The 27130-nt window shown below is 51.5% G+C and overlaps 8 protein-coding genes across 8 annotated transcripts; 3 read left to right on the top strand and 5 right to left on the bottom strand.

Annotated features, from left to right (window-relative positions):
- Positions 1-4961: 4961 nt before the first annotated feature.
- Positions 4962-5819, bottom strand: BZA05DRAFT_416740 (uncharacterized protein; the record flags this gene model as incomplete). Its single annotated transcript, XM_051485420.1, has 3 exons — positions 4962-5076; positions 5196-5597; positions 5725-5819. The coding sequence occupies 3 exons, from the start codon at positions 5817-5819 to the stop codon at positions 4962-4964; spliced, it is 612 nt and encodes a 203-aa protein (XP_051341450.1).
- Positions 5820-6676: 857 nt separating this feature from the next.
- BZA05DRAFT_442805 (uncharacterized protein) lies at positions 6677-7518 on the bottom strand (the record flags this gene model as incomplete). The annotated part of the gene is made up of 3 exons (XM_051486792.1): positions 6677-6783; positions 6848-6873; positions 6944-7518. 3 exons carry the CDS (start codon positions 7516-7518, stop codon positions 6677-6679), a joined length of 708 nt encoding a protein of 235 aa, XP_051341449.1.
- Positions 7519-8634: 1116 nt separating this feature from the next.
- On the bottom strand, positions 8635-9829 carry BZA05DRAFT_442804 (uncharacterized protein; the record flags this gene model as incomplete). The annotated part of the gene is made up of 2 exons (XM_051486791.1): positions 8635-8736; positions 8819-9829. The coding sequence occupies 2 exons, from the start codon at positions 9827-9829 to the stop codon at positions 8635-8637; spliced, it is 1113 nt and encodes a 370-aa protein (XP_051341448.1).
- A 1464-nt stretch (positions 9830-11293) lies between these two features.
- Positions 11294-12661, top strand: BZA05DRAFT_416737 (uncharacterized protein; the record flags this gene model as incomplete). Its single annotated transcript, XM_051485419.1, has 5 exons — positions 11294-11335; positions 11573-11711; positions 11766-11822; positions 11873-12443; positions 12502-12661. 5 exons carry the CDS (start codon positions 11294-11296, stop codon positions 12659-12661), a joined length of 969 nt encoding a protein of 322 aa, XP_051341447.1.
- A 1363-nt stretch (positions 12662-14024) lies between these two features.
- On the top strand, positions 14025-15661 carry BZA05DRAFT_442802 (uncharacterized protein; the record flags this gene model as incomplete). Its single annotated transcript, XM_051486790.1, has 5 exons — positions 14025-14328; positions 14385-14444; positions 14493-15070; positions 15121-15415; positions 15516-15661. 5 exons carry the CDS (start codon positions 14025-14027, stop codon positions 15659-15661), a joined length of 1383 nt encoding a protein of 460 aa, XP_051341446.1.
- A 1404-nt stretch (positions 15662-17065) lies between these two features.
- BZA05DRAFT_442801 (uncharacterized protein) lies at positions 17066-20040 on the bottom strand (the record flags this gene model as incomplete). The annotated part of the gene is made up of 3 exons (XM_051486789.1): positions 17066-17250; positions 17300-19634; positions 19693-20040. The coding sequence occupies 3 exons, from the start codon at positions 20038-20040 to the stop codon at positions 17066-17068; spliced, it is 2868 nt and encodes a 955-aa protein (XP_051341445.1).
- A 3237-nt stretch (positions 20041-23277) lies between these two features.
- BZA05DRAFT_390687 (Mss4-like protein) lies at positions 23278-24255 on the bottom strand. The gene is made up of 3 exons (XM_051482912.1): positions 23997-24255; positions 23661-23946; positions 23278-23602 (listed from the first exon to the last, which is right to left on the bottom strand). The coding sequence occupies exons 1-3, from the start codon at positions 24183-24185 to the stop codon at positions 23571-23573; spliced, it is 507 nt and encodes a 168-aa protein (XP_051341444.1). The 5' UTR covers positions 24186-24255; the 3' UTR covers positions 23278-23570.
- Positions 24256-25354: 1099 nt separating this feature from the next.
- BZA05DRAFT_465730 (uncharacterized protein) lies at positions 25355-26750 on the top strand (the record flags this gene model as incomplete). Its single annotated transcript, XM_051487773.1, has 4 exons — positions 25355-25805; positions 25836-25932; positions 26146-26596; positions 26634-26750. 4 exons carry the CDS (start codon positions 25355-25357, stop codon positions 26748-26750), a joined length of 1116 nt encoding a protein of 371 aa, XP_051341443.1.
- Between the last annotated feature and the right edge of the window lie 380 nt (positions 26751-27130).

The raw sequence follows: 27130 nt of genomic DNA, 5'->3' as shown, positions 1-27130 counted from the left end.
AGTAGCACTGCTGCTGCTTCGTCGCTGGGGTAAAAAGTCGCACTACAGATTTCGGACGTGTTCATAAGCACGTGTAGTAAACTTACAGCATGGAAAAAAACCCCGCGTGGCCTAATGGTCACGCACCCGGTGGAGTTAGCATTGACACCGGTCCTGCTATCGGGGTTTCCAAGCCAACCACCGGGGTGGTGAAGGTTTTTGGTTCGAACCCAGTTCGGCACGGGGTTATCCCACGCCGCTGTTTTTTTCTCTTCGGTTGAATTATGATGGGATTCATGGGATTCAACCTTAGTAGGTCATAACAGATTAAATGTCTGTTTTTACCCGGCAGCAGTTTCAGCGACCTTTGTTCACGAGAGAGATGCCGTCTCCATAGCTCTCAGTCTAGCCCTCTTCTCGAGTCAAAACCATAATTTTGCATCTGATGGCATACCCTAATTCGTCTAGGAAAAACGTCGGGTTGAGCAGTGGCGTCGCAGTTGAGGGTGTATGTGTGAGCGCTGCCATGATATAGATAGCTCGCATGCAATCAACGATTCAACAAAACCAAAAACCGGTAGCCGTCGTGGCCGAGATATGGGCCGCCGAGGACGCAGCAATACGAGAAGTGCGCCTCGACGATACCTCATTTGACCATCCTCGGAGCGCGGCATGGATCCGACGCTTGTAGTCAGTGGTGGTACATCGATATGCGAAGTGTTCGAGTCTACGGTCCGCGGAAGAGCGAAGAAAGACGAGTCGTGACCTAGACGAATAATTTCCTTGATGGTGCCGCTGGCCGTCGGACTCTGAGATAGCGTAACCAAGTGCATAGCGGAGAGATTCACTGCCGATGGGAACGTAGACGCGGACAAAGTAAGGTATAGAAATGGTAGAAGGCGGACAAGATAGCAGAATCGCAGGTTTTCGAGCACAGCTTCGTGGAATTAAAAACGTAGTTGCCATACTCGTGATGGTCATAGCCAGAGCTTGCGCCGCAGACGAGCCGGTTGCTGTTTGCCGTGTAGCGCGTTAGTAAAATGGTATAAACATGAGACCGAGAATCATTTGCCTGCTGAGATTCTGTGATTGGTCCTGATAGGTGATCAGCAGACGTAGCAATGCAAACTATGCTATGCTAGTCTCATCTGTTGGTAGTACGTCTAAAGACCATTCACCTTGCGCGAGACATAGAAAACAAAACCCTAGTAGTAGGTAGCCCTAATTTTCACAGCCCACAAACGTCGACGAAGCAAATACGACCGCACGTCCCCTACAAAACTATCTGATCCCCCTTCTCGTGAAAAACTATCTGAAGAATCAACCCTTTCGAGGAGATAAACATTCGACAACACAAATCTTTCGCGGATATGGAAATTTCGGAGCCTTCCCCCACTTACTCCCACCTTGCCAAAACGCCCAGGAAAAAGTTGTTGGCTCTTTTTCCCGCACGGGTACCAGACGTTACTTACTAGTTTCATCGCAGGCGGCCAAATCCACAGCTGCGCCGACGCCGTGAGGCCTACAAGCTGGTACGCATCGCCGCGGAGCTGAACGCTCCTGGTGGACTGGAGAGGATTTTGGATGCTCCCGGTACCACCGCGGCCACCAGCTGCGCCCGGGCAGGTGGCTCCTCATCTCCGGGCACGGCTGCTGTCAGACCCTCGTCCGCCGGTGGTTGAGACTTCGTGTCACCTTCGCAAGAAGGTAACCGAGTATATCACCATCGGGGAGGACTTGGACATTGCGCCGTACCTCGGATGAGGTGGCGACTCCTCCCAGCAGGTGCTCTGGACCGAGAAAGTGAAGGGAGTGGCGGAGTGATCGGAGAGATGGAGGGAGGGGCGAGAAACATTAGATAGTATTAGCTCGTACACTAATACCAAAAGAATCCGTGCGCTATTCCTTTTCATACCGAGAATCCAAAAAAAACCGGTAATGTCATATTCACTATCGACCCCTAATTTCAACTTACCAGAGCCACTATTAGTAGGCAGCGGCGCAGCAATGGGCCGTGGTATAGCTTTCTCTCGACCCAGCGGAGCTGGCAGGACAAGAAAGGTTCAAAAGTTACTGGTCGCCATAGTTTAGTACGGCCGCATGCGTAATAAATCAATGTTCTCTGTCTCTCTCTTTACGTCTAAAGACGAGTCCCAAAAGTCCATGCTTCACCACTCCCGCTCCATGAAACTACTCTATCGTATTCCCAATACCACCTCGCTAGATGCCCTGTCATGGCAAGCGGTGAAAATCGCGCGAATTTGCACGCCATGAAGGCAAACTGGCCTTAAACCATCATTAGAACCACCTGAATACAATCGGAACCCTTTATTAGCCCCCAAGGCAATCTTTGACTAGGGTGTGGGTAGTCTACTTGGACGGGTGGAGGAGTGGCCACTTCTGAGGCGATTTTCGAACTCCAGCTCGATGCGATCCGTGGGATAGCAGGAGGGCGTGCAGTGGCACCTCGCCGGCAGGGCTGTCAACCGTCCGTCCCGTCCGTCTTTGAGGTCGCCCAGCCCGCGGCGGAATTAACTGCTCCGGTCACGAGCCCGATAACGACTTTCTATGGCTCTCCGCCCAGCCCTCCCCTCGTCGTGCCCTGTTAATATGGGTAGATATTCCGCACCGACCGAGGAGCCCATTTCGACCGCCGACAGCCTGGATATGGTAAGGCAATATGGCGCTGCGCTTTTCGTCAACGGGATACCTACCTAGTCTGTGCAGCTGTGCAAATGAGCAGCCAATCAGCTCGTCGGTAGCCTGGTAGCTGACACCACGTAAACGTAGGAGTAGTTGCAATAATCTCGTTACCGGGAAGGGGTCCTGTATGTATAATTACATCAAACGTGCTATCTAGATGGCTAGAAGGCTTGGGTTGGACGCATGCCGTCGCCGCCTACGCCGGGCAGTTGCGCCGCTGCGTGCACTGAGGCTTCTCCCAGCCATGTACAGTACGTGCTCAGAGCTGTCCCCATAGCTACATAACGGACGTTCAGATCTGACAGAAATAACCAGCCAACGTTTAGACCACCGTCCTGTGCAGCCAGCGATCCACAATCCAAATGTTCAAGCCCCGCCAGCCACCTATGCGTCCGCGAAGGACGCCATCAGCAAGCCAATTCATTCGCTCCGAGTGATGCTGTATCAGCGCGATCTACACTCAGAGGCGGCCGATAATCTCGACGAGAACGAAACTATTTATCCTATATACCAATGGCACTCCCCTCTGCAGAACACTTGTCCGCGGGGTACGTGGCTGTTTCCGCCCTGACGATCGAAATGTACCGGTGAGTTCTGGTCGATGACCCGATCGTGGAATGAAATGAGTAGGAGGCGGAGAGGGGATTCGGGAGGACGAGGGCTCGGCAACGGATGATGAATCCACACTGTCAGCTCACTGAAACCAATAAACTAGAGAGTAAAATCCCTCGCAGACGATACGGTAGCGGATAAGCATGTAGAAGTAGAATTGGTAAATTGAAGTGCGGTATGAGATGTGAAATTCTAGATCTAGTCAAAGTTGGCTGGTTAATACTCAGTAGCGAATAGACCACGCAGTGAGATCCGGAACCTCGTATCCTTCACATCACTGTACAGCGGATATACTTCTTCTTGGACTCCTTGTTGGCGACGGCGCCGGTATCGGCCTTATCATCAGCGTGCTCGTCGTCGTCACTGTCAGATTCGAACATCTCATGGTCAGAGGCAGGATCTATCCCCATATCAGCACTCTGTTCCTAACACTTCCACCCTCAACCTCATCACGCACAATTTTTATAGTAGAATCCACTCTTGACAGTGCTCTGCGTGCCACCCGAAGAGAAGCTAGCCGCGCTCTCTATCGACATGTCGGACAGCTTCTTGCGGATGCGTCCGTCGTTCGCGCGGCACTTCAACTTGCTGTGGCCACTTCCGGCAGGCGAAGGCGGGGCCATGTTGGCGACCGTGTCACGGCGAGACCGGCGGACAGCTAATTCATCAATTAATCCTCAAGGGTCGCGGGACAGTGTATTTGCAGTTTGGAGGGTACCGTCAACGGGAACGCCGCGTGTGGGCGACATGCCGGCAGCGATGATCCAGCCGTCCTTGGTGGGGATGTAGCTGTCGTTCACATGGTCAGCGACAACCTTGTCAAGTGAACCAGGGGGCAAGAACTGCATACATATGCCCCTGCGGCTTTGGGGGGAACGCTCCAAGCTTGGCGGGATACGAATGCCGGCGGCTGAGAGTGGTAGGCGGTAGGATGAGGGTGGCATGCTTGGCGCCATGAGCGGGTGGGGGGGATTTCTCGGACATGGGGGGTTGTTGGGGGAATAAATGTTTTGAGGGAAGTCTGGGTGAGAGGGGGGATAGATCTTCCTATTTTATGTTGCAAACCGAATGGAGCGATAGAACTCAGAGGTTGCGATAGAAACGAGGCGTGGGTGTGAATCGTTGTGAATGCGTGGGTCACGTGATACGTAATACCTGATGTGTGACGGGCAGACTCGGAGTCGGCCCACAGTCCATTTGCAGCGGCACATGACACACAACATATCACTTGCTACTCACAATTGCGCTCCCGGTTTTAGGGCACAAGGTAGATTGAGGGTCAAAGACTTAGAAATAAAGCAAAAGACAGCAGAGACTTGGCAGTACGCTACATGTGACATATGATGAGATAATTCAAGACATAGGAAAAGGCAGTTTAGGATGACCCGGAACCGCGAGGTTAGATGCAGCTTCTACGCACTCGGAGAGACAAGCCGGTAGGACAATCGCGTGAACGGCTAATTGTAACTGCACAGGGAGTGTATTTCAACAATGGTAGGCTTTTATCAACGAATGGAAAACGCGGCATGCCTTAGGCCCTCAGCCAGTAAGAAATATAAGACAACTTTTCATTTCATGCTAGAAAATATGAGCTATTGCTACACGTCAAGTCACGCATAACATATCATGCCAGTTATTCCACAGTGAACAAATCATCAAGTGCTCAATCATGCGAGCACCGTCGTCATCGCCATAAGGGCTTCCTGGCGGTCTGCAAAGTCGATAAACGCCCATTCCAATAGCGCGCCAGTGGCTGCATCTGTGGGAATCGCGACTTTCTTCCTATTTACACAGCCATCATCAGTATCTATTCATCATCTCTCGAGCAAGGGAAAGGTACTCATACTGCCAGTCCACGGTCTGCAAAGTACCTGCGAACCTTGTCATCAGTGATTCCCTACGAGACACCACCCATGACTAGACGGCAATCATCTACAAAGACGATGATACGTCCATATCCCACAGGCGTCGATGGTGAATCCGACACGCCGATAGTAGTATTGGTCGCAGCCTCCACTTTAGCACTCGGGGACTCGGATAGCGGGTCGAGAGTAAGAGAGCTGTGGGCGTCGACAGTGGCGAGCTGCGTCGCAGAGGACGAAGGCTTCGGGTCGTTTGAGGTTTGAGTTGTAAATTCCTCAGTAGGCGTAGGCTGATCTGTCGAGCTGTCAAAATCCTCAACGATGCGACCCGAATATTGCACACCGGTAGCGATGGCATTCTGGTAGGCCTCAGCCAGCATCCACCTTGTGCGCGGCGCCTCTTTCTGAGGCTCGATCTCTTGCTCGGCACCGTTGGCAGTGCTGATCAATGATACTCCATAGAAGGAGTTCACCACATTAATATCACGGATGTAGACGGCTAGATACCTCTCTTCCTCCGCGCGAGGTTGCTCGTTTCAGGTGGCGAGAGACTGCCTCCTTAGTATACGTTTCTCCGATGCGCAAGTCAAAGCCCGTGGAAGGCTTCAGGAGCGAAGAGGTGGAGGTTGGGTGTCCGCTCCATGGTTGGGCGAAGGGAGCCATTTTGGCTGCTTGTCGATGGCTGTAACTTATAATCTTGCCAACGGGTGGAGCAATCGTCGTTTTAGAAGGTGCCGGCCGAGAGTCGGGTAGGTAGCCTGAATGCACTGGGCAGCAGAGAGAAGAGAAAGATGGACGTTAAGGTAAGGATCAATGGGGAGGCATGGATGCAGTCGATCATCGCTGGCTGGGTCGCATCCTGGATACATAGGGCATTACCGTACGTTCACTCAGGTACATTCCGACCGCTTCCGTAGTTCAAACAACAGAAAACTAGAATATCACGACCTACTACATCTTATCCAGATATCTGCATACTGCTTACATAAGACAAGTGCTGGCTTCGGTACTAGATGACTTCATTAGTATTGGGATAGGCTGAAGACAGGGGTTCAGCCTTGCTGTGCGACCCTCATAACTTTCTCATTTTTTCTCCAAACCAGCGATGTAATTATCAGCACAACCACTGTTTAAGACGTTATCTTTCTTTCGAGCATCTTTTCAAATTGTCATCATGATAGTTGTAGTGGTTGGCACCGTTGGGTGATTAGAGAGAGACCCTCTCACTATCATCAGCCTCATCTTGCAGCGCCAAGATTCAGCCTATCCCGATACTAATAAAGTCATCTAGTATAACCGTGGACAATGGCGGGACGACTAAAGGTAACCAAATAGTGCAATCTACGAAGGTACGCTTTTACGAAGCGATCGAAAACGCAGCACGCCTTAGAGGCTTAGCCAGTAGGAATTTTAAAACACTCCCTTTTATTTCATTCTGAGAACTATACTGTCCGATATCTGCAGCCAAACGTATAGCATTGTGGGTTTCTTCCCTAATAAATACCGCATTGAGCTATCCGTTAGGTGAGTACAGCCGTCACTGCCGTAATAGCATCCCGGCCATCTCCAAAGTCAATAAAAGCCCATTCAAGTAGGGCGCCAGTAGCGACATCGATAGGGATGGCGACTTTGTGGCCATGTTCAAAGTTAGTATCCGTTCATCATTTGTTGAGCAAGGGAAAGTCACTTACACCGACAGCCCGCGGTCTGCGATTTACTTTCGAATCTTGGGTTCAGTGGTTCTCTGTGAAACCCCGCCCATTACGAGACGGCAACCGTCAACAAACACGATGATGCGGCCAAATCTGGCTGGCATCGAAGGCGATTCCGCCACCGCGATTGCATTAGCAGCGGGTGCCGCAGCTTCCGCTTCAGAAATCGTCGATTGTGGGTTGATTGAGGGCGAGCTGAGTGAGGCTGTAGTAACGGGCTCCGTGACAGAGGACGAAGAAATTTTGTTGGATGCCCTCTGCGTTGCTGGCTCGATGTTGAAATCATTCGGCATGCTGGTGATATCCTCGACGATCCGACCCGACTCTTGTACCCCGGTGGCGAACGCATTTTGGCATGCTTCGGCAAGGATCCACCTTCTGCGCGGTCGCTGTTGCTGTGGCTCATTTTCTGGTTCGCCGGAGTCGTCGGCACGAATCAACGGGACTCCATAGAAGGAGTTTACCACGTTGATATCGTTTATGTATACAGCCAAGGAGCGCTCTTCCGCTGCACAACGCTGCTCGTTCATGTGGCGAGAGACCGCCTCCGTATAGGTCTCCCCAATGCGGCAGTAGAAGTCGGGGGTAGGCGAGAGGAGAGAATGGGTTGAGGTCAGGCGTTCGTTGGAGGCGGGGGCGAAGGGGGCCATTTTTGATGTCTTGTGGATAATTGTAACTTTAAAAGCTCCTAAGGGGTGGAGTAATCGTTCTACTGAAAGGTAAAGGCCGAGTGTCGGGTAGTTTAGCTGCAGGGAGCCGCAGATAGGAGAGAATGATGGAGGTGGAGGAGATGATTGAGGTGGATGTAAAGAGGGAAGTGGAACTGTCGAGGGTAGGATAGATGTGGAGGAAAGGATGTGAGTGGAGAAAAGGATGCAGGTGCACGAAAGGCTGCGGTCGATCATCGCTAGCTGGGTCGAACGCTGCGTAAGTAGGGAATTAGGTAGGTTCACCCGCGTACCTTCCGACCGAGTCCCTGGTTCAGGCGCCAGAATATAGGAATACGAAGACCAACTACATCTCAGCCAGATATGTACTGCTGACATCACACAAGTACATATGGTTAGGGACACCTGAAGTCGGAGATTAGCAGACAACTCGAGAAGTTTAAACTGCGTATTCCCCACCGTACAAACATATTAATACAGAAAGCAAACGTCTAAAACGACAGTTGTCGGGCAGTATGGACTACAGGGTCGACAAATCTGGCATTTTAGACGTCTACCATTAAAACATCTTCTCATGTAACAATTTCCACTTCACTATGGAGCAGTAATAGATGTGCGCCATCCCCGGATAAGCGTCCGCAGCGATACGTCTTACGCTGAGTTGATGACCTTAAGGCGGAAACAATCGGAGTACATAAAATCACAAAGCGAGGTGAACGCTTGTTTTGCACCAGATTATTCCGCATTACAGGTGACGTCATCCCCGTTCTTCAGCATATACACAGTTCTTGACTATCACAGGAAGTTGAAGACTCGGCTCAGCAGCTTAAGGTTCTGAGCTGGGCCGGCGAAGAAGTACGTAAATATGGGAGATGAGACAAGCTGAAATCTAGCAGGCGCTTATCAACAGTTTCCCCCGCGTATCTCCAAGGGAGTTATCGGTATTACTCCCGCTACCCCTCGCCCGCTAATCCGTAGGTGGAGCCAAGCCGCGAAATTCGCCAGGTGGTTTACCAAAGAGGGTCCGATTCGGCTTCCGCCAATTCCCACAGTATGGACACCCGTGCTCCGGCTTGTACCCGGTTACAGCAATCGGCATCACATCGCATTCTCCCATGATGGCTGCTTCACTACGTCGTCCAGCACAATAATACTGTAATAGTGGCTGTATGCCGTCCTGCTCAGAGTGATGGCGATCCGCTACCATCAGGATCAGACAGCTCCCCGGCGATGTCCATCCGATCACCACTATGGGCCCGGTTGGATTGCGACACTTCATTACCCACAATGTCAGCAGCTCTGGCGCTCCTCGGCGCGAAGCAAGGTGCTTCTTCTTCTCATCGGCGAGACATTCGCTGAGGAGCGACATGCGCTCGCTATCCGTCACCTCGACGAACGCCTTCTCCGTCGCGTAAGACCCCGGCCGGCGTATGTGCAGCGTGAGTGTCCCGCTGCTCTCGAGGATGTCGAAGTCCACCACGCCAAGGGAGTCGTATTCCACGTCTGGCACTTTGAATCGATGTTTCGTCGTGACAATTAAACGGTTTCTGGTTAATTTTGCTACGTCGATGCCGTTAATTATGACACCCTGATTATTATAATCCCGGTGCAAGCTGTATAAGGAGTGCACGCGCCCATCGATCAGCATCTTCTCTCCCGGCTTCAAGACACCCCATTGGACCGTCTCCAGAGGCAGTTGCTCCGCCCTAGCAGAGTGCGCCGAGTGCTCATTGAACTTTAACACGATTCCTGTAGGATAGGCGGTTTGATACCAGGGTAGTATCGTCTCAAAATGTTTTATCGGGAGCTGCAGGTCAATAGAGTCCAGGCTCAGCCGTCGTACCGGCGAAACACTGCGTGGTAAGGAATCGCGGCTTTCTGTTTCGCGCATCTCTTCAGCGGCGGCTATAGACTCGCGGGAGGTGAAGGAGAAAGCGGGAGATTGTTCTCGCAGGACGGGAAGGGGTTGTTGACGAGGGGGGGCAGGCGAGTCCATCGTCGAGGTTGATGGATGGAAGATTCCCGGTGGAGCTCTGCCGAATTGCTCCTGCTTCTCCTCCTTGTTCTTCCCCTTTCCTTTGAAGAGTTGGACTAGAATCTTCGGTATTGTGGCCAGGCGGGTCGAGCGCGCCACTGACTGTGCTGCCGAGGAGCCCAAGGCATCTGAGCGAGCGTGATGAGCACGAGTGGTCTCCTCTCGTGTCACCTGACGGAAGTAGTTGGCGTGATCCTGGATTTCTTCGCGAGAGGGTCGGACCCTTGAAGTTCCTTGTCTCGGAGTATTGTGATTCATACTGATGAAACAGATGCTGAAGATATCTTTACTGAGATTACTGGAGAGATCGAGCTTGGGTTCTAGTTGGAAAGAAATATGGATGTAGAAAAGAAGGTGGAAGGGAAAAGGGAGGGAACAAGGGTGTATATAAGGGTTCGGTTCAGCGGCCTTCAATGATTATCCTCCCGTTTTCAAGTGTAGACGCCCAGAGCGGAATTCAAAGTTGCAATCAACATAAAGCCATTGTATGACATCGCTGATTGTGTTCTCGCTTACGAGAGACAGGCAACTTTCAAAAGGGTTTCAGAAGTTCCGTCTGATCTCAGGGAACTCGTTCCGAGGGGCGTCCTTCTTGTCAAATCTCCATGCGGAAGTTCCTATGTACCGCTGCCAACAGCCACCCTCAACGCACGCCATCCAAGGCGGAGCGTAATCTGGCATCGAATGTTGTCGCCATGTCCTGAATTCTGGGAAACTAATTGCTTAAACACATCATCATGCGATGATTGCGTAATACCAGTCAGACGAAAGACGCGTTTAGGTGAGAAGACCAGCCCTATCGCTATTGCCGGGAATGTTTTCTTCGTCCCAGCTTTCCACCGCATTTTCGTGACCTGAATTAGTTTTACCGCCACATGCGAAAGGAGGTTACAATTGCACAAGCAAGAAAGTCACCCACAGTGATCTTGGCTAACTCCAGGTCCTCTCGACCTCGCCGGCGTCGTGGAGGTGAGTTAGCATTTACTGGATGAATGGTTGATGGCCCTGCTGGGTAGAACCTAGAGGGTAGGCGTATGGACTCCTGAGCTGAGATGGAATCCGGTTTCTGACAAAATTTGCGGCTGTGTTAATAGTTCTTACTCGTAGCTTTCACATATGCCCATTCCTTGGCTTCCTTCCACTTGGACTATGTGATGCCATGCTTTGGGTATGCTGTCGACGATGTCACTATGACCTGACGCGTACTGTAGAGCAGCGGGTTCTTTCCAGTCCTTACAGATTGCTTCATTCGTCTGCCTTCTCAATTCTTATAATGCATCCTTGGAATTGTTAATGGATGACCAAGGAACTCTACGCGACCGTTCCAGCAGCTGCACCATATTCAAAATCCTGTCTAACACGAAGCATATATGAATCATGCGAAGCCACAGCAAACACCCTTGGTGATTGTCGGGGAGAACAAAATCACTAGAGTTAAGCTCAACAAATGCACCCTCTTCTTCCTTATCAACATATAGATAGTATCACAGAGATTTTGGCAATGCAAGTTAAACTTTGAGTGACGTCTGCATATGGCTACCAGTGGAAAAGGATAACTCGAGTGACCGCGGAACTAGTGTAATGAAACAGGGCTCCGTACCCTAAGTGGATAGTGCGCAACAGTAGCCGCAACACGCGCACTTAACCGGCACAATACGCGCTTGAAAACAGATCCTAATGACGTAGGCGGCTCTTCGCCTTCTTTCGTTTACCACCCTACCAATGAACAGCCGACTAGCGGCACTCAACATCACCTACGAAAAGGTACGTACGTCACAGCAACCGTTATAGGTGACCCAACTAATCTTTTTAGAAAACTGCGCTACCGTGCAGCCGCGCTACGGCGCTACCGTAGAGCCGGAATGTTCCGGCTAGCGGAGGAGCACCCGCGATAAATATCGCGGATGTTTTGAGTCTCCGCTTCTTTTCTCTCTCACACCATCGACAGAACGACAAGAGAGAGTAGCGATGCAAAACCATCGCACCACACCACTGTTTGAGGGAGTCAAGAAGGGGAGCGTTCTGGAGGCGATGATGGCGGCAACCGGGATGAGGAGTCACACTGTGCTGTGTCTCCTCATCACCGTGTTCCGCCGGAATCATCCAAATCGCCCCTGCGACTGGGTCGGTCATGTCACAGGTTAGTAACTTTACAATACGCTCAAGTGGTTCGAAAGCTGAAGGCATCGCGCAGGGGACATTACCACAAAGGAGGTGGGCCTGAGCGCCCAATCAGAGGACTTTTTATCCTGTGAGTTCATTCCATTCAATGGTTGGTATGGTTTTGGCTGACACAGACAGTCTGGTTGGCGGTCTTCCAGGGACGATTCCGACCAACGCTGGATTTGTTTCCGGTGTTGGTTGGAACTCCCCTGGAGCCGATGCTCAGGGCCAATGTGAACCTGTGGGAGTCGCAGCGCAGCAACCGCGGCGTGTCTTCTGGTTCTGGTGTTCCTGCGGTTGGGATGGACGTCGACCAGCCGGTTGACAATCCATCACCCCGGTCGAACGCGCCAGCAAGACCAGACGTCGCTGCAGCCCTCGCCCCTCAGGCGTCACTTGGTAACCCCGCCCTGCCCGTCAACCCCGTCCCGCCCGCCAATCCTGCACCGCCAGCCAACTATCATGGCGCTCACAAGTACTGTGGGCCGCCGATGAATATCGTTGTGCTCGGTGGCGGTGAGGATCCGCAGACAATTCAAAACGATGATGGCAAGGTTGAGTGTTCGCTCTGCGGTGACATGCAGGCGTCCCAGGCGTTACTCAACCGCCACTTCGTCAAGCACAGGGTCGGGACTCTGGAGTGCCCTTTTGGTTGGCGCCCTCCTGGACGCACCCCAACTTGCTCGCCGCATATGGTCTTTTACCGCTGGTACGTATTTTCCCTCCATATATGCTGCTTCGCACACGGCATGCTGACCCTCAGATAGGGACAAGTTCAACGACCATATCAAGCGACACCATCCGGAGGTCAATCAAGATGACCCCACTCGTATACACGTATATGAGCAGTACCTCAAGCGCGGAGAACGTCCCCAGCATAGCAAGCTGGCGCAGAATCTCAAGGGCGAGAAGAGGAGGCAGCGATGATGTGGTTGTTTGACTGTCAAAAGGGGTAACACGATTTACCACAGTGCCCTCATTCTGGGGATTACACTGTTGAAGAATAAGGGGAACGAATTTGAAAGAGGAGAGTCGTGGGGGTGATAGAATGTTTCAAGAGGGGGATGACACGTTTGATATACTGATATATTGAGCGGAGATACTTTCTACGAGAGAGGATGATGGCAATCGTCTGATTGTTTCAAAAGGAGGCTTACACGGCTGAAGACTGAGCTGAAAAGGTTTGAGATTGGGGAGTTGGGCAACGGTATCCGGTTTTTCATACGTTTTGTGGAGAACCTTGTTAGTTTGTTCTCTCGATAATTGGTGCTGTGCGATTTGCCAGATGCAGTGTTGGGATTTCATAGACACATGCATAATACATGGCTTCGCGGATGGAGATCAAATTCTGGCGAAATATTTCTTTGTCCTATGAAGCGTATAGCATATAGTATATGCAGTAGAAGGCTTTGATACTGGGGTGGCAATCGAATAGAGAGAGTTATATGCGATACCTCGAGCTGTTGCAGCGGTTAACTACACCCCTACGGGATACCTGTGTCTTCTGGATTGCACCGACTTTATCTCACAACTACCACCAGGCCACAGCATACCCACCGATAACAAAATTCACGCAGAAATTTCTATCGTTCAACTTGAAAATCAGCCTGCAAAACCACCTCAACTTGGCGATACTTCCAGAACGCACATGGCAATCAATCAAGATGAAGACAATAAAATCCTACTACAATCAAGATGTTCATCTTGGTGGGATTTTCTTATATAATCCCTGCGTCCTCCTATGGCCATCCCTGCTTCCTCGAGAAGTGAAGATATAAAAACCGGGTGTTGAGTACCAAACCTCGGACGACCTTATCCCGAAGGACCTAACGAGCGTACCAAACTTCATCCAGGCGACGCGCTAGAAGCCACCAAGCGATACAAATGGTAAGAGAAAATAAGTCGAGGATATACCTGCATCATCTGACTATGACTTTCTGAGGGCTCATGATAAATCCGACCAAAGCTGACATACAATTTACAGAGTAGCTCTCTAGAAACCCCGAAACGGACGGCCGATCCCCGCCGAAAAAAAACCAAAACTCCGCAAGCGACATCTCCACCATCTACTACCAGCACATCTCCCCGAGAAATACCACCACAGCCGGTATCCTCAAGCTTGGAAACTCCGGCTCTAAGCGCCGAGGAATTGTATAGTCAAAAGGACTTCGGCTGGATTTTCCGCGAAGCGCCAGTGATACGCGATGCACCCAAGTTTTGGCCGCAGTATGGGATCCAAATTCCCACGGATGACGGTCTTGGATCGACTGGTGCAAGCTCAGCATCTACTATGGACACCCGGCTGGCGTCACGAACCTCGACTCCGAAGCACCCCAATCCAGCGTCGACCAAGTCGTCATCTGAGACACAATCGACTCAGGAACCACCAAATATCCCCAGCTACGCACAAGCCTCCAAGGATTACAAACGTCGTGGGGATCCCAACGACTTTTCTAGACGCAATGCCCTTATTGACATCGCGACATTTACCGGAATCACGGAGACGGATCTGATGAAAATTCTTTTCGATCGATTCCCCATTGACTTCCTAGAAACGTTCGGACACCAGGGTAACTGGTTGACGGGCTTGCTCTGTATGCAACGACCACCGATGTATCCCAGATGATCATTTGCTGACCGACGGACATAGTTGACGTCCAGCGTGAGAGAGGTCGCACATATACAGACGAAATCGGGCGATGGCTCAAAGGTAAGTAAGCCATACATCGCTTGCCGATAGTCGCGGCTAACCCTTCAGAGTGGCTGGCCCGTTTAAGAGTTTATACGTACCACCCGCGGTGGCCGGGGATACTCGTCAACAGGGAAGAATTGCAGAGAGAAAATGCGCGGTTGGAACAGAGAAGACTTGCAACATTGGCGGCTACTACTCAGAACAAGGTGAATATCGGCGACGAGAGCAGTAAGGACGAACTACCAGCGAATGTTGGCAACCAGGAAGTCTGGCATGTAAAGCGTGCGGACCCCCGCGTACGCTCCATATATCACAACTGGTACAATAGCGCAAAATGGAGCCCCCCAGCGCGAGGCATGGGGCTTGATCTGGATCCCACCCTGATCGTCGACATCCATCTTTTCGGCGGGAGAGGCGACCATGAGCCCAAAGATTATGGCGGACAGAGGGTGCACTGTGGAGCTTGCAATGCAGTGTTTACTGATTTGCAGACATGGTTCAAACACGCAGAGGCGTACCGTGGATGGGTACAGTGTCCGTGGGAATTTGTCGAGGGTAAACATAATTGTGGGCCAAAGGTGCAAAGGTACCGCAAATTTGCCGTCCCGCCACCACTTCCCAGACTGTACAACGACTGGGAAGAGGTATGCTCCCCTCAGAGAGTACGAATAATAACTACTGACCGTAAGAATAGTTCATCAATCATATTCATGAAATGCATCCAACCATACCGATTCGATGGCCCAACTGGCATCCCACGGTAGCGGCCGCTTGGTGGCGTCATGTCCAACCGGGGCCATACCTACACATGAACATCATCCTACGTGATGAGCGTAAGCCCACTGATACCCTTCCTGAAGGCAGTGAGTTCCGCCTTCAAGAAGACCATATTTGTATCCAACACCATCTCCGTCCGGAGAACTTCGAAACACCGGAAGGCTGTAAACCTAAGCTCCACAAAAACACCAATACGCCCAATGGCTACGTGGGTACACCCCAGCCATTAGGATATCCCAGGCCTATGGGAGATGCGGTGAGTTTTGCCTTCAAAACCAAATTAACATTCGCTAACGTTTGTGCGTTCACAAGGCTTTGCCTCCCCCGCAGACGGCGATATCAACATCAACCGGCTGGTCGACATCGGCACCATACATGCCAAGGGGGAGAGCAGCGGAGACTCCGAGGGTTCGGCAGACACCGCCACCGACACGGCCGCCACCCGCATCCACCGTTGAAGAAACACAATCAGAAAATAGACGAAAACGCGCGAAACCATCAACCGACGTCCTCCGGCCGCCACCAGGTCTGGCTGAAGCCGCAAAACGAGAGGCCGCCGCGCGTCTCGCTGCTGCGCGTGAGGCGCTGAGGCAGAAAGCGGGCCCTAGAGTGGGGGGGTTGCCGCTGAGCTCACCAAATGCCAATGATGGAAAGGTGGGCGGGTGGTGATAGGTATGGCGAGCGAAGTACCGCATAGCCGCCGAAAACTTGGTAGACAGAGTTGGCAAGGGGGAGGAGGAATGATGATTTTTACTTTTCTCAACAAAACGCCTACTATGTAATAGTTTTTCTGTGTTCGGCAGGATGGAATTGGATGAATCATGACGGTGGCCGCGATATTTGCAAATATAGCCTTCAGCTTTTTCCCGAAGCAGAACTGCTAGAATTGATCGTCGGTGTGATACCCACGTCTTGGCCACCGGGACTTTGATGTTATTTTACTGACCGTGCGTACTCTGCCGGGGTGAGATATGACGCGTCACTCGGTTTGACTTCCACTGGTCAGCGTATTCCTTGCGATAACCAACCATTGGTCGATGAATTGAACGATCAAACGAGAAACAACAATCTTCGGTGTGTGTAAAGACAAATTTGCATGGATGATCGCAACCAGTCGAAAACAGTCGAATACAGTCGGAAAAAAGTCGAAACCAGCTCTGCGTCTCCAGGGATGTTGACTCTTCCGCCTTCAACTCGCGCATCCCCCTGAAACGGCGTTTGCTCGGCATAACAATCATGACTTCTCGATCACCAACGCCATACCAGCAATTTCAGTGACGACATCCCGTATAGTTCTGGCTGTCCGTCCCCCTAAGTGTGCACCTCTTCACATTCACTGACCCTCTCCCAGAGCAAGCCGGGCCGTCCAGGTTGATGATGCAACCATACGACCAGGCTACCATCTGCGGCACTGCAGCTAGCTTTACCGAACGGACGTTACGCTCACCACCCAGAAGTTTCTGTGACACCCATTCCTCCAGCGTCGGAAAGCGCAGTCTCACATCAAACGATGAAAGTTTTGGACCATTCGATCTTCTCCGTGACGGACGCGAGCATACCGTCTATGCCGAATGACATCATCAAACCTACTGAGGTAGCCGGAGAAACAAACACTTACTCCCCATCGATCTCATAGACACCGAGGATCCAAGCTACTGGCCTCCGCCATGCAGAAGAAACGCTTCGACACAGTCGAGCTTGGTAGGATAAGAGTCTTCACGTGTTTGCGCAGAGGAACTAGTACTCGAGAAGGGAGTGGAACGAAAGGAATATAATCACGGACAACCTCTATTATTCTGACCCTCAACGACACCGCTACGGAAAGGTGTCATTTCGTACCGTTCCGCAGCTTTCTATTCTATCTACTTTCTCTCACGCGGTATCGTGTTGACAGAACTCTTAGGAAGCTCTCCTCCGTGACGATGACGACTCTTCGGCACATGCGCCTCTTCCCCCTGGGATCCCGACGAGCCCTTCAGGGAGTCTCCCAGCTTACCTAGCCAGCCCCACGTCACGCGAGCGGTCGTGTTCGCCTTCTTCTCAAGTTCTACGCAATATTAGTTATTGTCGCCACCCAAGGGGGAGTGAATACTGACCTTCGATAGCCTCACGTCGGAGGTCACGATCTTTCGGAAGAACACTCCCAATGCTGGAGGAGCTCTCCTGGCGCATGTGAGAAACCTTGGTGTGGCCGGGGCTGGCGGTACTGTCAGTCTGCACAGGTGCGGCATAAAGGGGTACATTACTGGCTGCCGCAATGGATCTTCTCGAATCGGAATCGAGGTCACGGTTTTGCATGGTTGTAGATGTCATGCGGCGGTTGGTATCTAAGGAGATGATGCCCGACGTGCGAGAGCTTTGACCTCGCTTACGTGCCCCGTTTTCAGAAAGAACTGTCTCACGCCTGATGGAAGAAGCAGGAGCTCCAGCAGCCACTGAAGAAGCAGTGCTTCCGCTCTCATTCCAGCTCTCGATCTTCTGACGAAGCGCCTTTGGTTTTTCCGCATTCAACGCAGTTTCCTGCTGCTGCGAACCTGAACTGGGTAAAGGCGCATCCGGGGCAGCACGACCAGCGTTAACAGGCCGACGAGCTTCCCACTGCTTGATCGCCGTCCGCTTTGCAGCATCGTCCTGGGCAGTCACCTTAGAGCTGGAAGGACCGGATGCCCTCAACCGAAGACGTTCTTCCATGGCGCGAGGGTTTGCACCGGCAATCCCGGTCGTCGACGGCTTTGACGTGCGGGCGTGATCCCGGTTAATGCTGGACGAGTGAGGCATGGAACTCCCGATGGTTGCATTGACCGTAACAGAGGCACGAGTTGCATCGTTGAACCGTGAAAGTCTGCCAGTACTGATGTCTCGAATACCGATGGCGGCACTGGATCCGCGTTGCATAACATCGTATGCGGGCTTTTTGCTCTGGGGAATATACTCAGTATTGGAACCGCCGGTCGGGTTATTTTTTTGCATTCTCATTTGCATCTGCTGACGAAGTGGCATAGGCTCCCGCATTTGACGATCTTGATAGCCGGGGTTCCACGTCTGACGATGGGGCTTCAGAGAGAGATCGGCAAGCTTCTTGTCGATCTCGGGTGCGCTGTCCACAGTCGGAAGGGTGATTGTGCGGAACGTGGCTGTCGGAAGCCTGGAAACAGATGTTGGCCGTGCATCAGCAGAGGTCTTGATGGAAGATCCACCGGCAATCCGAGTGACCGACGCACGATTCTCACCCTGAGCGCTTGTTCCACGATATCTGTTGCGAACCAGCAGCTGGTGGGTTCCGGTAGTGCCGGACGAGTGGTCGAGAGATGACCTAACGAAACGCCTCTCGTACGGTAATCGCTCCATTGCTGGTCCCGGCATCTTGGAATTGAACTTCGAGGGTTCATGATCGGGACTACTCAGTTGCAGCCCGGGGACGCCAGCACGCCCGTTCTTCTCTTCCGGGACCGCCGTCTTCATCTCGTCGACCTTGGACTCCATCGGCGTTTCGTCGGATGCCGATTGCGAAGGTTGAGGGCTGGCATTGATAGATTGAGGAGTGATCGGCTTCTCTAATATCGCCTGCTCATCCATTGTTCTGTTCCGCTGCACACCCGAAACTGCCTTGCTCAAACGATCTTCGATCGCAGTAACGATTCTGGGAACCTTCTTCTCGGATGACTGCACGAGTCCCCGGGGAGTACGAGGCGACCGGCCTAAGACGTCCTTCATCGGAGGAGACAGGTAACCGTGGTGGATCTGTTCAACCGGGAAAGTCTTTCGCTGCGTCTGCATCACTGCCTGATGACGGTCATTCCCGGTGATATCCTTGGTTACCGTCGCAGCAGTAAGACGTGGAGGAAGTGGCGAAGAGAGCTGAGGAGAGTCTTCAAAGACAGACATATGTGACTCGGATGTGTTGGTGACCTTCGCTGGCTCTAGCGAGACGTTACCAGAGCGAGTCGCGATACCGCCAGGAAACGCGTGGTGTTTCGTGATGGTCACAATATCGTGATTCTGTGTTGACTGTCTTGTCGGTTGAATGGTCCCTGTGCTGGAGACCGAGGATTCCGAGCGGGAATTTGTGTCGCGACCGCCACAGTCGTTTCTTCGAAGGAGCATCACAAAGTCGACTGTAATTTTGCGTGAAAGACCGGTCGACTGCTTCATAGGTAGAGTATGAACCAACGCAGAGACACTCGGATCTTTGCGATCAGTCCATTCTTCCCCTGCAAGGGTGTCTGACTTAAGCACACTCGGATTGAGTCGCTTATCCATCTGGGATGTCGTCGCCGCTCCCCAATCTTCTGGCTTCAGTCCGAAGAGAACCTCAAAGCCACCAGCGAGAATCCTTTTGGTCGGATTTACCGCCGCAAAGAGGACAACTAGTATGTCCTCATCGGAAACATCGACTGCCATCTCGACCTCAGGTTTGACGATCCTGTACCACTGCCATGTGTCAGCTGCCAGTATCGTTATCCGGGTCGAGCCAGGGCAGGTCACTTACATCCTCCGCCCACTCCTCCATCATTTCCCTACTGTTCAAACCAATCCTCGCATAATTCCCCAGCCTGCTTGTGATAATCCTTCCGGGATCCCGGTCGGGCTTGACCACCGGCTCTTCTCCCTGGTACTGAAGTCGCTGGATCATGACGTGGTACACCGTGCTGACCACACTAACCAAGTGCTGCTCGGCAACCACTCGCTTCACAGCATTGTACGTCATATCGAGGCGTCGGTCGATAGTGGCGTTGAGTTCCGCAATTTCATCTTCACGTCCGACAGTTTGGTGGCTGACAAGGAATTCCAGCTGGAAGACAAGGTCTTCGAGGGTTTTGCGCCGTTGGCTAGCCATAATGGATGGTGTCGAATGGTATGACATCGGGTATGGAAGAGCCCAAGAAATCCAAGGAAGGCTGGAATATCGGGTATGCAAGATGCAAAGGAAGGGAAAAAAGTACGGAAGAAGGACTCGGTGCGGTAGGGACTCTATTTTTATTCCGGCCCGGGGCTTTGGACACAATCCTAGGACCTACTCACAGTCCCATACTGTGAATATGAGTTCCGTCCGACTCACACTGTGCGTATGGACAGTGTGCGACGTCTTGGAGACCTGGACTGGGAGAAGGTAATGCTCTGCTCAGTGCACAGCAGTGTACTCACTCCGCAGGAATTGGCCATGTTCCTCCGGCAGCTCATGTACCTTTGGGCTCATACAGATATGTGCACAGTCTGTCAGTCCTTACGCGAGTGATCAGATATACGACATATTGTGGTAGCTATTCTGCTCCTCGGCGTTAGATCCGATCATATTCTTCCGCAGCCTATCCATCTGCAATGACAAGTATCTTATGCCTGCTCTGCAGCAACATATTTTTGTCCCATCGATAGCTTAGTAATAAACAAGAAGTAGTGTCCGCAACGACGGTGACATCAATTATGTTAAAATCCCAGCTTATCCGTCGTTATTGTTTAATATTTGATCGACTTCGGCGGGGCCTGTTTCTAGACTGCCACTACAGGATAGATGTTGCCCATCACATGATAATATTTGGTTTGTCGCCAGATGAGGGTCAGCTGTGGACGACATTTTGTACGGTGCCTGCGGTCAAGTAATAAAGCTCGCGATGTCTCGCACCCATCAACAATCATTCATAATCTAAAGAACCAAACCCAGGATTTCCCTTCCTTCTCACTTGTGGCAGACCGATGGGAAAGATACTGGCGGAAAGATGAACGTCCGAGTCGTGACTGAGAGTCTGAGATGAACAATATCCTCGGCTACGCCGTGGTCACAAATTCGAACCATCACGGGCGAGTGCGTGTTTTAGAGACGGTCCGTTGGGAGATGGGCGCGGACACAACAAAGCCTGGAGATGTTCCTAGGTTTGGTAGTGGGGAATGACATTGCATGCGCGTAACGTGCGCGATGGGTCCCTGCGGTCAGCTGAACGAGCGGTTGTCACCTCGCTCGGACTGCGCATAGTCTTCGTATTTCCCGGCAGAAGACATAGTACTATCAGAAAGCGTCCTGGCGTAGTGGGTAGGGAGCTGGTTCTCGGGCTGGTGCCGCTGGCCTGGGTTCAAGTGCCGATAACCGCGCGCGGGAAAGAAGTGCGGTCCTCGTGCACACACAGATGCTGCGAGGGTTAGGGGGCTTTCATTTTTTGCTACTCTTCCTTTCAAGGGTCCTTTTTTTGTTGCCCCGAGTTGTAAAGACCGGGATTTCGGCGGAAGGAGCCAGCACCCGCGGTGGTGGGTCGCGCGATCGCCTTTGCTGTCTTAGAGGTCTGCTTTTTCTCCCCCCTGCTCTCATCTTATGATTCGTCTTTTTCATTTTCTTCTTCTTTTTCCTTTTCGGCGTCTTCTCATCATAATCACTACCATCATCCAGATAGACGATCAACCCTACGATGTTCGCTTTTCCTCTGTGGGTGCTTTCTTCCAAGGAGCGGCAAACTCTTACTTCACCAATCCGAACCGTTTCTACTTCGCCGTGGTTACCGATTACTTTCCGATCATCAAACCTATGCTACACCTTTACGCGATGACATCCACAACGATCCCCTGCTACTACTATCTTCTCTATCTCTCGCACAACACTGCGTGACTGCGGTATCCCGCGTTGTCTCGGCCTACCGGGTGGCAGCGCTTCGCAGCCATCCCGACAAGCAACCCGAGCACGCGAAGCAGCACAAGATCATGGTGTTCCCGATGGTATTTTCTCTAAGTCTTCGAACCGATGATCAACCACTCACCCAGCTTCTCAGGACTGGGGGCACCACGCACATCATTTCGGTGCCGTACCACCGGTGACCCACTGACAGGACCATTACCCCGCGTTGTATGTCTCCATAATATAATTACTCTTTCACTCACATGCTAACCGTTTGAAGGCGAGTTCTGCAACCTGATCCGAAAACCCTGAAGAGGCAAAACAGGAATCCAGAGACCAGACCAACGACGCGTCCTCTGCGCAGCCGCTATGGGGAGTGATTCTCCCTGCCGATCGAGCTCGACCGGTACACCGATTGCACCATGGTGCAAGTTTGCGTCGCCACCAAGGAGCTCACCAACATTCCACCCGGACTGCCGATCGCTTCGCGCCCAGGCTGGATCTTTGTGTTCCCATTCTGGCGGGGCCTACCTTTCGCGAAGATCCACACGGATCGGAAGGCTAATATTAGCCACAGAGGGACTTCCAATCAGCACGTGGGATATAGGGACTTTGCCCCGTAGCGCGGGGGGAAAGGGGGAGGGTGAGGAGGAAGAGAGAGCCACGCGGCCTCCAGAAGAAGGACGTCCGTCTTCTTCCACTAGAAGAAGTGACGGCGTGCTGCGACAAACGGCACGTGAGGGAGAGTTGTGAGGAGTGAAAGTTGCTGCGGTTCGTACGTTGTGTTTTGTGCATTGTTTTGCTATGTTACGCCAGTATTCTCACCTTTTGCACACAACATTAAAAAGTTTGGGCGCAGAAGATGTGATCTATTGGCCCTAACTACCACAATTAACTCTACGATAGCGGAATCTTCATCTCGGTGGCTCGTCCCAGTTTTCACTGTTACCAGTCACCTGCAAACACATGATCATGCGCCGGTGGGATTGGATTCTAGCAGCTCGATACGCATAAAAATTGCCTGTCTCAATCGCCGCGCACGTACATAATTTTGTAGATCGTCGATTTTCAAAAATAGGTACCATCTGCAATCATTTCTCCACACGGAGTCTTCGCGACTGTTTGGATGAAGGGACTCAGGTACCAAGGTTAGTGCTCGAAGAACAAACAATTGCCCAAAATCACTTCCTTGAAACCATACTCATCGGAGGGAGTGGGGCAACAGAACGAAAGTCAGAGTCCTGGAGAGATCATCTGGAGTGCCGTCGGTCGTTGGCGCGTGTAATCGATGGTTACACGCATTAGTGATTAACTTTCGGTGCTAGTGCGAAGCGCGTCTCGACGCGGCTATATTCACGGCGGCGAGTGATAATTCCACCATCCTTCCCCGAGCTCAAACAGTATGAGGAATCGTTTGATTGTCCGCGTGACAGGTGAGAAAGCGAAGATGTAGCTAGTTATTGATAAGGTTTGTGCGTTCAAGGAATTGCAGTGGTACTTTGGGATGCGCCTGTGATGCTCCTAACCACACCGGCCTCATTAAATGAAGCAAAAGTAAATCTAGGAACAGTTGGCGTAGGTTTTCACATTAGAGCAACATTTGTGGAAATCAAAGTCCACTCAGTTTGAGAAGGGAGCCAACGCTCCTCAGAATATGATCCAGTTATCAATCCAGCATCTGGAAAACTGCGACACATCATTCGTCGTTCACATAAAATTTTAGTCTTTCTACTTCCGAGATTCACCCTGTCTCCCTGATCCGCATAATTCTACTCCTTGATCTCCTTCTTCTGAAAAGTTCCTGCGTAATAATTACGTCAGCATGCAATTCGCATCGTAATCGGTTTTCCCGCGCTCACCTGGAATCTCCGGCATCCACGACCTCCGATACTTGCAATAAAACTCCCCTTTGGGTCCTAGTTCTTCCAGTCCTTGCTCATCGAATGTTCCGTAGGTGATATAGGTATTATCCCCAGCGTTCCCCCCAAACTCCAGAATACCACTCCCGCACGTCCCGCAAAACTCCCTGTGCAGACTAGTACCCGATCCGTTATCGCTCATGTGTACCACCGGCTTGCCGCCGGTGATGTTGAGCGACGAATTCGGGATTTTGGTCGTGATACCGAATGGCGTGCCGAACCATTTCTAGATACCAGTTAGCTATGAGCGGCGAAAGTTCGGGGATGCGGACGGACACGACAGTTGGAACAGTGGCATATTGAGGTCCGCCCAGCATCGGCACTGTCGAGAGTGACCGTGTAGGTTATCTCTTTGCAGTAGCAGGAGCCGGTGTAGGTAGGCATATTGGTTCGCGAGATTGTGGTGAAGGCGTGGGAGAGGTTTGTACGGTGATGCTGCGTGAGACTGAGAAGGAGTCGATTCATTACCGAGTGTCGATGTGAAGTGGCGGCGACTTCGCATGGAGAGGAATTGGGTGATGTTCGCCATTCAAGCACGGTTTCGTAAGAGTGACGTCATAATGATGGAATTGGGGGCTGACTAATAACCCCTCTTCTGTTTCGACCTTGGGATTTCTGGTCATACCTTCGCCCGTGAGCAACACACATCAGACCGTTTCGAAATTCTTGTCTGCAGATACGGTATGTACAGCGGAAACACCACACAGCTGTGTCAAAAAACAAGGAACCTTTGAACGATAAGTTTCTCCATATTAATCTCAAATTCTTTCCGTCGGTGCGCCCAACACTTTCGGCGCACGCAACAGGAAGGGCGACGTCGTCTACTGACCAGGTTAATAATCATGAATGATTGTTAGTGCCAGGCCTGGGAATCGTCCGTCCTATCCGTCCGAGGTTATGCCCCGGACAAGACCGAATTTGTCGGCCCCGGAATATCACGGACTGTAGGGCTCCGGGCAAGCCGGAGGACGACTGGTTTTCAAAACACTAGTTTTGCCCGGCAGGCTAGAACCCCTCTTTCTCAATATTGCAGATACAGCCGGTTCTACCCTGAAGGCGTCACGGAAGAATGATGGGATTTTATTGATGTTATCGCTATCTCTGACAGGTTGACAGCTCAGACAGCGCAAAACAGCAAGCACACAACATTGTTCAGGGAAGAGCTACATTAGTTTGACAGGGCAGGGTGGCTTTGCAGGAGAATCATGTTGATCGTCCAACCAACCACGTTTCAAGATGGACAAAACACGAACGACACTACCCATGATAAAGCTGTGCATAGTTATGTAGAGCTAGGCACAAATCAACGTTCAAATAAATAACTAACATTCATCTTTCTAGACTCGGCAGGCCGAGAAAACCAGCCGAGGCTTCCGGAAGAACGCAGGTGTTTTTCTATAGCCTACAACGATAAAGCTAGCAGAGCATCACCAGACCCTTCGCCGATGACCGAATACCTAAACACACTCCTTGGAATTTCTTTCGTCTGCTTTGTTGTAACACCGGGGCTTTATCTATCCCTTGGTATCTCAAACACGGAATCGACTCGCAGAAGACGGACCAAACCTCAGACAACCGCTTACCAGCGGTGGATGTACCTAACCACGCTCAAGAATCTTCAGAAGCACACCGAGATGGCTATCACACCGTTGCCTCCCATAAAGACCTACGAGGACGTTCCATATCAACCGCCGCTACCATCATCACGGAGCGGCAGCGAGGCCGGGAGCCAGTTCGATGACGTGCCGCGGCCGACTACTTCAGAAAATGATTACGAGCAGCTTCTCATACCTCAATCAGCCAACGTAGAGCCAATTCTGAATGGGTTCTTCAAAGCCAAAGCGGAAGAAGTTTATCGTGTGGAAAATATTCTAGACTATCCAGTCACAGAGGGAATCAAGGAGTATCTTTGCAAGTGGAAGGGCTACTCCGATGAGGACAATAGCTGGGAAGAGTACGACGTTATCAAAAAGGCAAAAAAAGTCCTCGATGCTTTCCACAAGAGGCAGAAAAACAACCCCGCCAAAGAGGATGCTGAGCAATACTACGTCGACGAGATTCTTGACGACCGACGTCGAAAAGATGGTAAGACTGAGTATTTGATCCAGTGGCAAGGCTACGGCTATGATGACGATACCTGGGAGCCTGAAGATAACCTTGGCGCCGCGATATCACTCATCAACGCCTACAGCTGGAGAAAGAAGCTTAAAAGGTACCCTCCGGATTCTCCTGGAATTAATCTCGATAAAGTCAAAGCCATCTTTGGCTACAGATCCCAGGGAAATACAGTCTTGTATCTCACCAATTGGAAGGGATATCCACTTACAGAGAATACATGGGAGCCTCGAGAGATTATCGCACCTCTTTACGCATCGCTCCTTGACCGGTATCATGATAAAGAAGATCTGCCTAACAAACCGCAAAGTCCGTCGCATTCCTCTGACGAAGCCGACGATCTGCCTGACGAACCGGAAAGTCAGTCGAATTCCTCCGACGCAGCCGACGATGGGACAGAGGAAATGGACCCCAGCGTGTTTGAGAAGCTACACTCGGTCACCCGCCACCGCGGAGCTGGTGATACGCTTCAATACCGTTGCCAATGGACTAAATATGGGACAATGAAGACGTGGGAGCCGGCTAAGATGCTGGTCACACAGGATTGCGGCCGTATCAGGGAATACCTCTCTGTTGCTCTCGCTGACGATCCAAAGGAGGTTGCTGCGCATGCACGAACTTTGGTTGCTGAAATCATTGACCATCGGATTGGTAGTGACCAAACTTGCGAATTCGAAGTCAGATGGAGAGGAGAATCGACCCCGAGGCCTGTATGGCTTACCGAAGCTGAGTCGTGGCCGCTGATTGAAGTGATCAGCAAGGTAGCTAAAATCCGACCACATTTCCTGAAACCACCAGCGTGTCAAGACGCATGGACGCCCGAGCAAGGACATCCCGCCGGCACTCAAGGATTCCCTACCACGTTCATTTTGTTCACCGAAGTGCCCGTGGACGCACCTTATTGGTATCAGATAAGTGACCTTGCAAGGTGCAAATACAAACCCGAAGACTACAATATGTCAGTCAAATACTTAGCGGAAGTTCGACAACCATCGCCGAATCGGTCAATCAGGGAAGATGGGCGACGTTGGTGCGGGGGTGGTAACAGAACGAAGTCCAGCTTGCTACCTAAGAATCACCAAGAGACGTTCTCTGACCAACGTACAAATGGAATAGCAAACGCGGATGGCGTCGAAGCGACAATGAGAGGAGCGAGGATTCCGGGTAAAGTTTCCCTGGAAAAACCTCTCCGAGGCTATAATTGGGCCACGGCATTGATTCAGAATCGTGAGAAACTTGGAGAAACTGCGGAGCAGGCAATGTTGATGATTCCTCAGCTGGCAACCCAACCTTTG

This window comes from Tricharina praecox, assembly GCF_024521635.1.
Source record: "Tricharina praecox strain CBS 144465 chromosome Unknown BZA05scaffold_6, whole genome shotgun sequence".
In the NCBI taxonomy this organism is placed as follows: Eukaryota; Fungi; Ascomycota; class Pezizomycetes; order Pezizales; family Pyronemataceae; genus Tricharina; species Tricharina praecox.
This window is presented reverse-complemented; position numbering and strand designations above follow the sequence as displayed.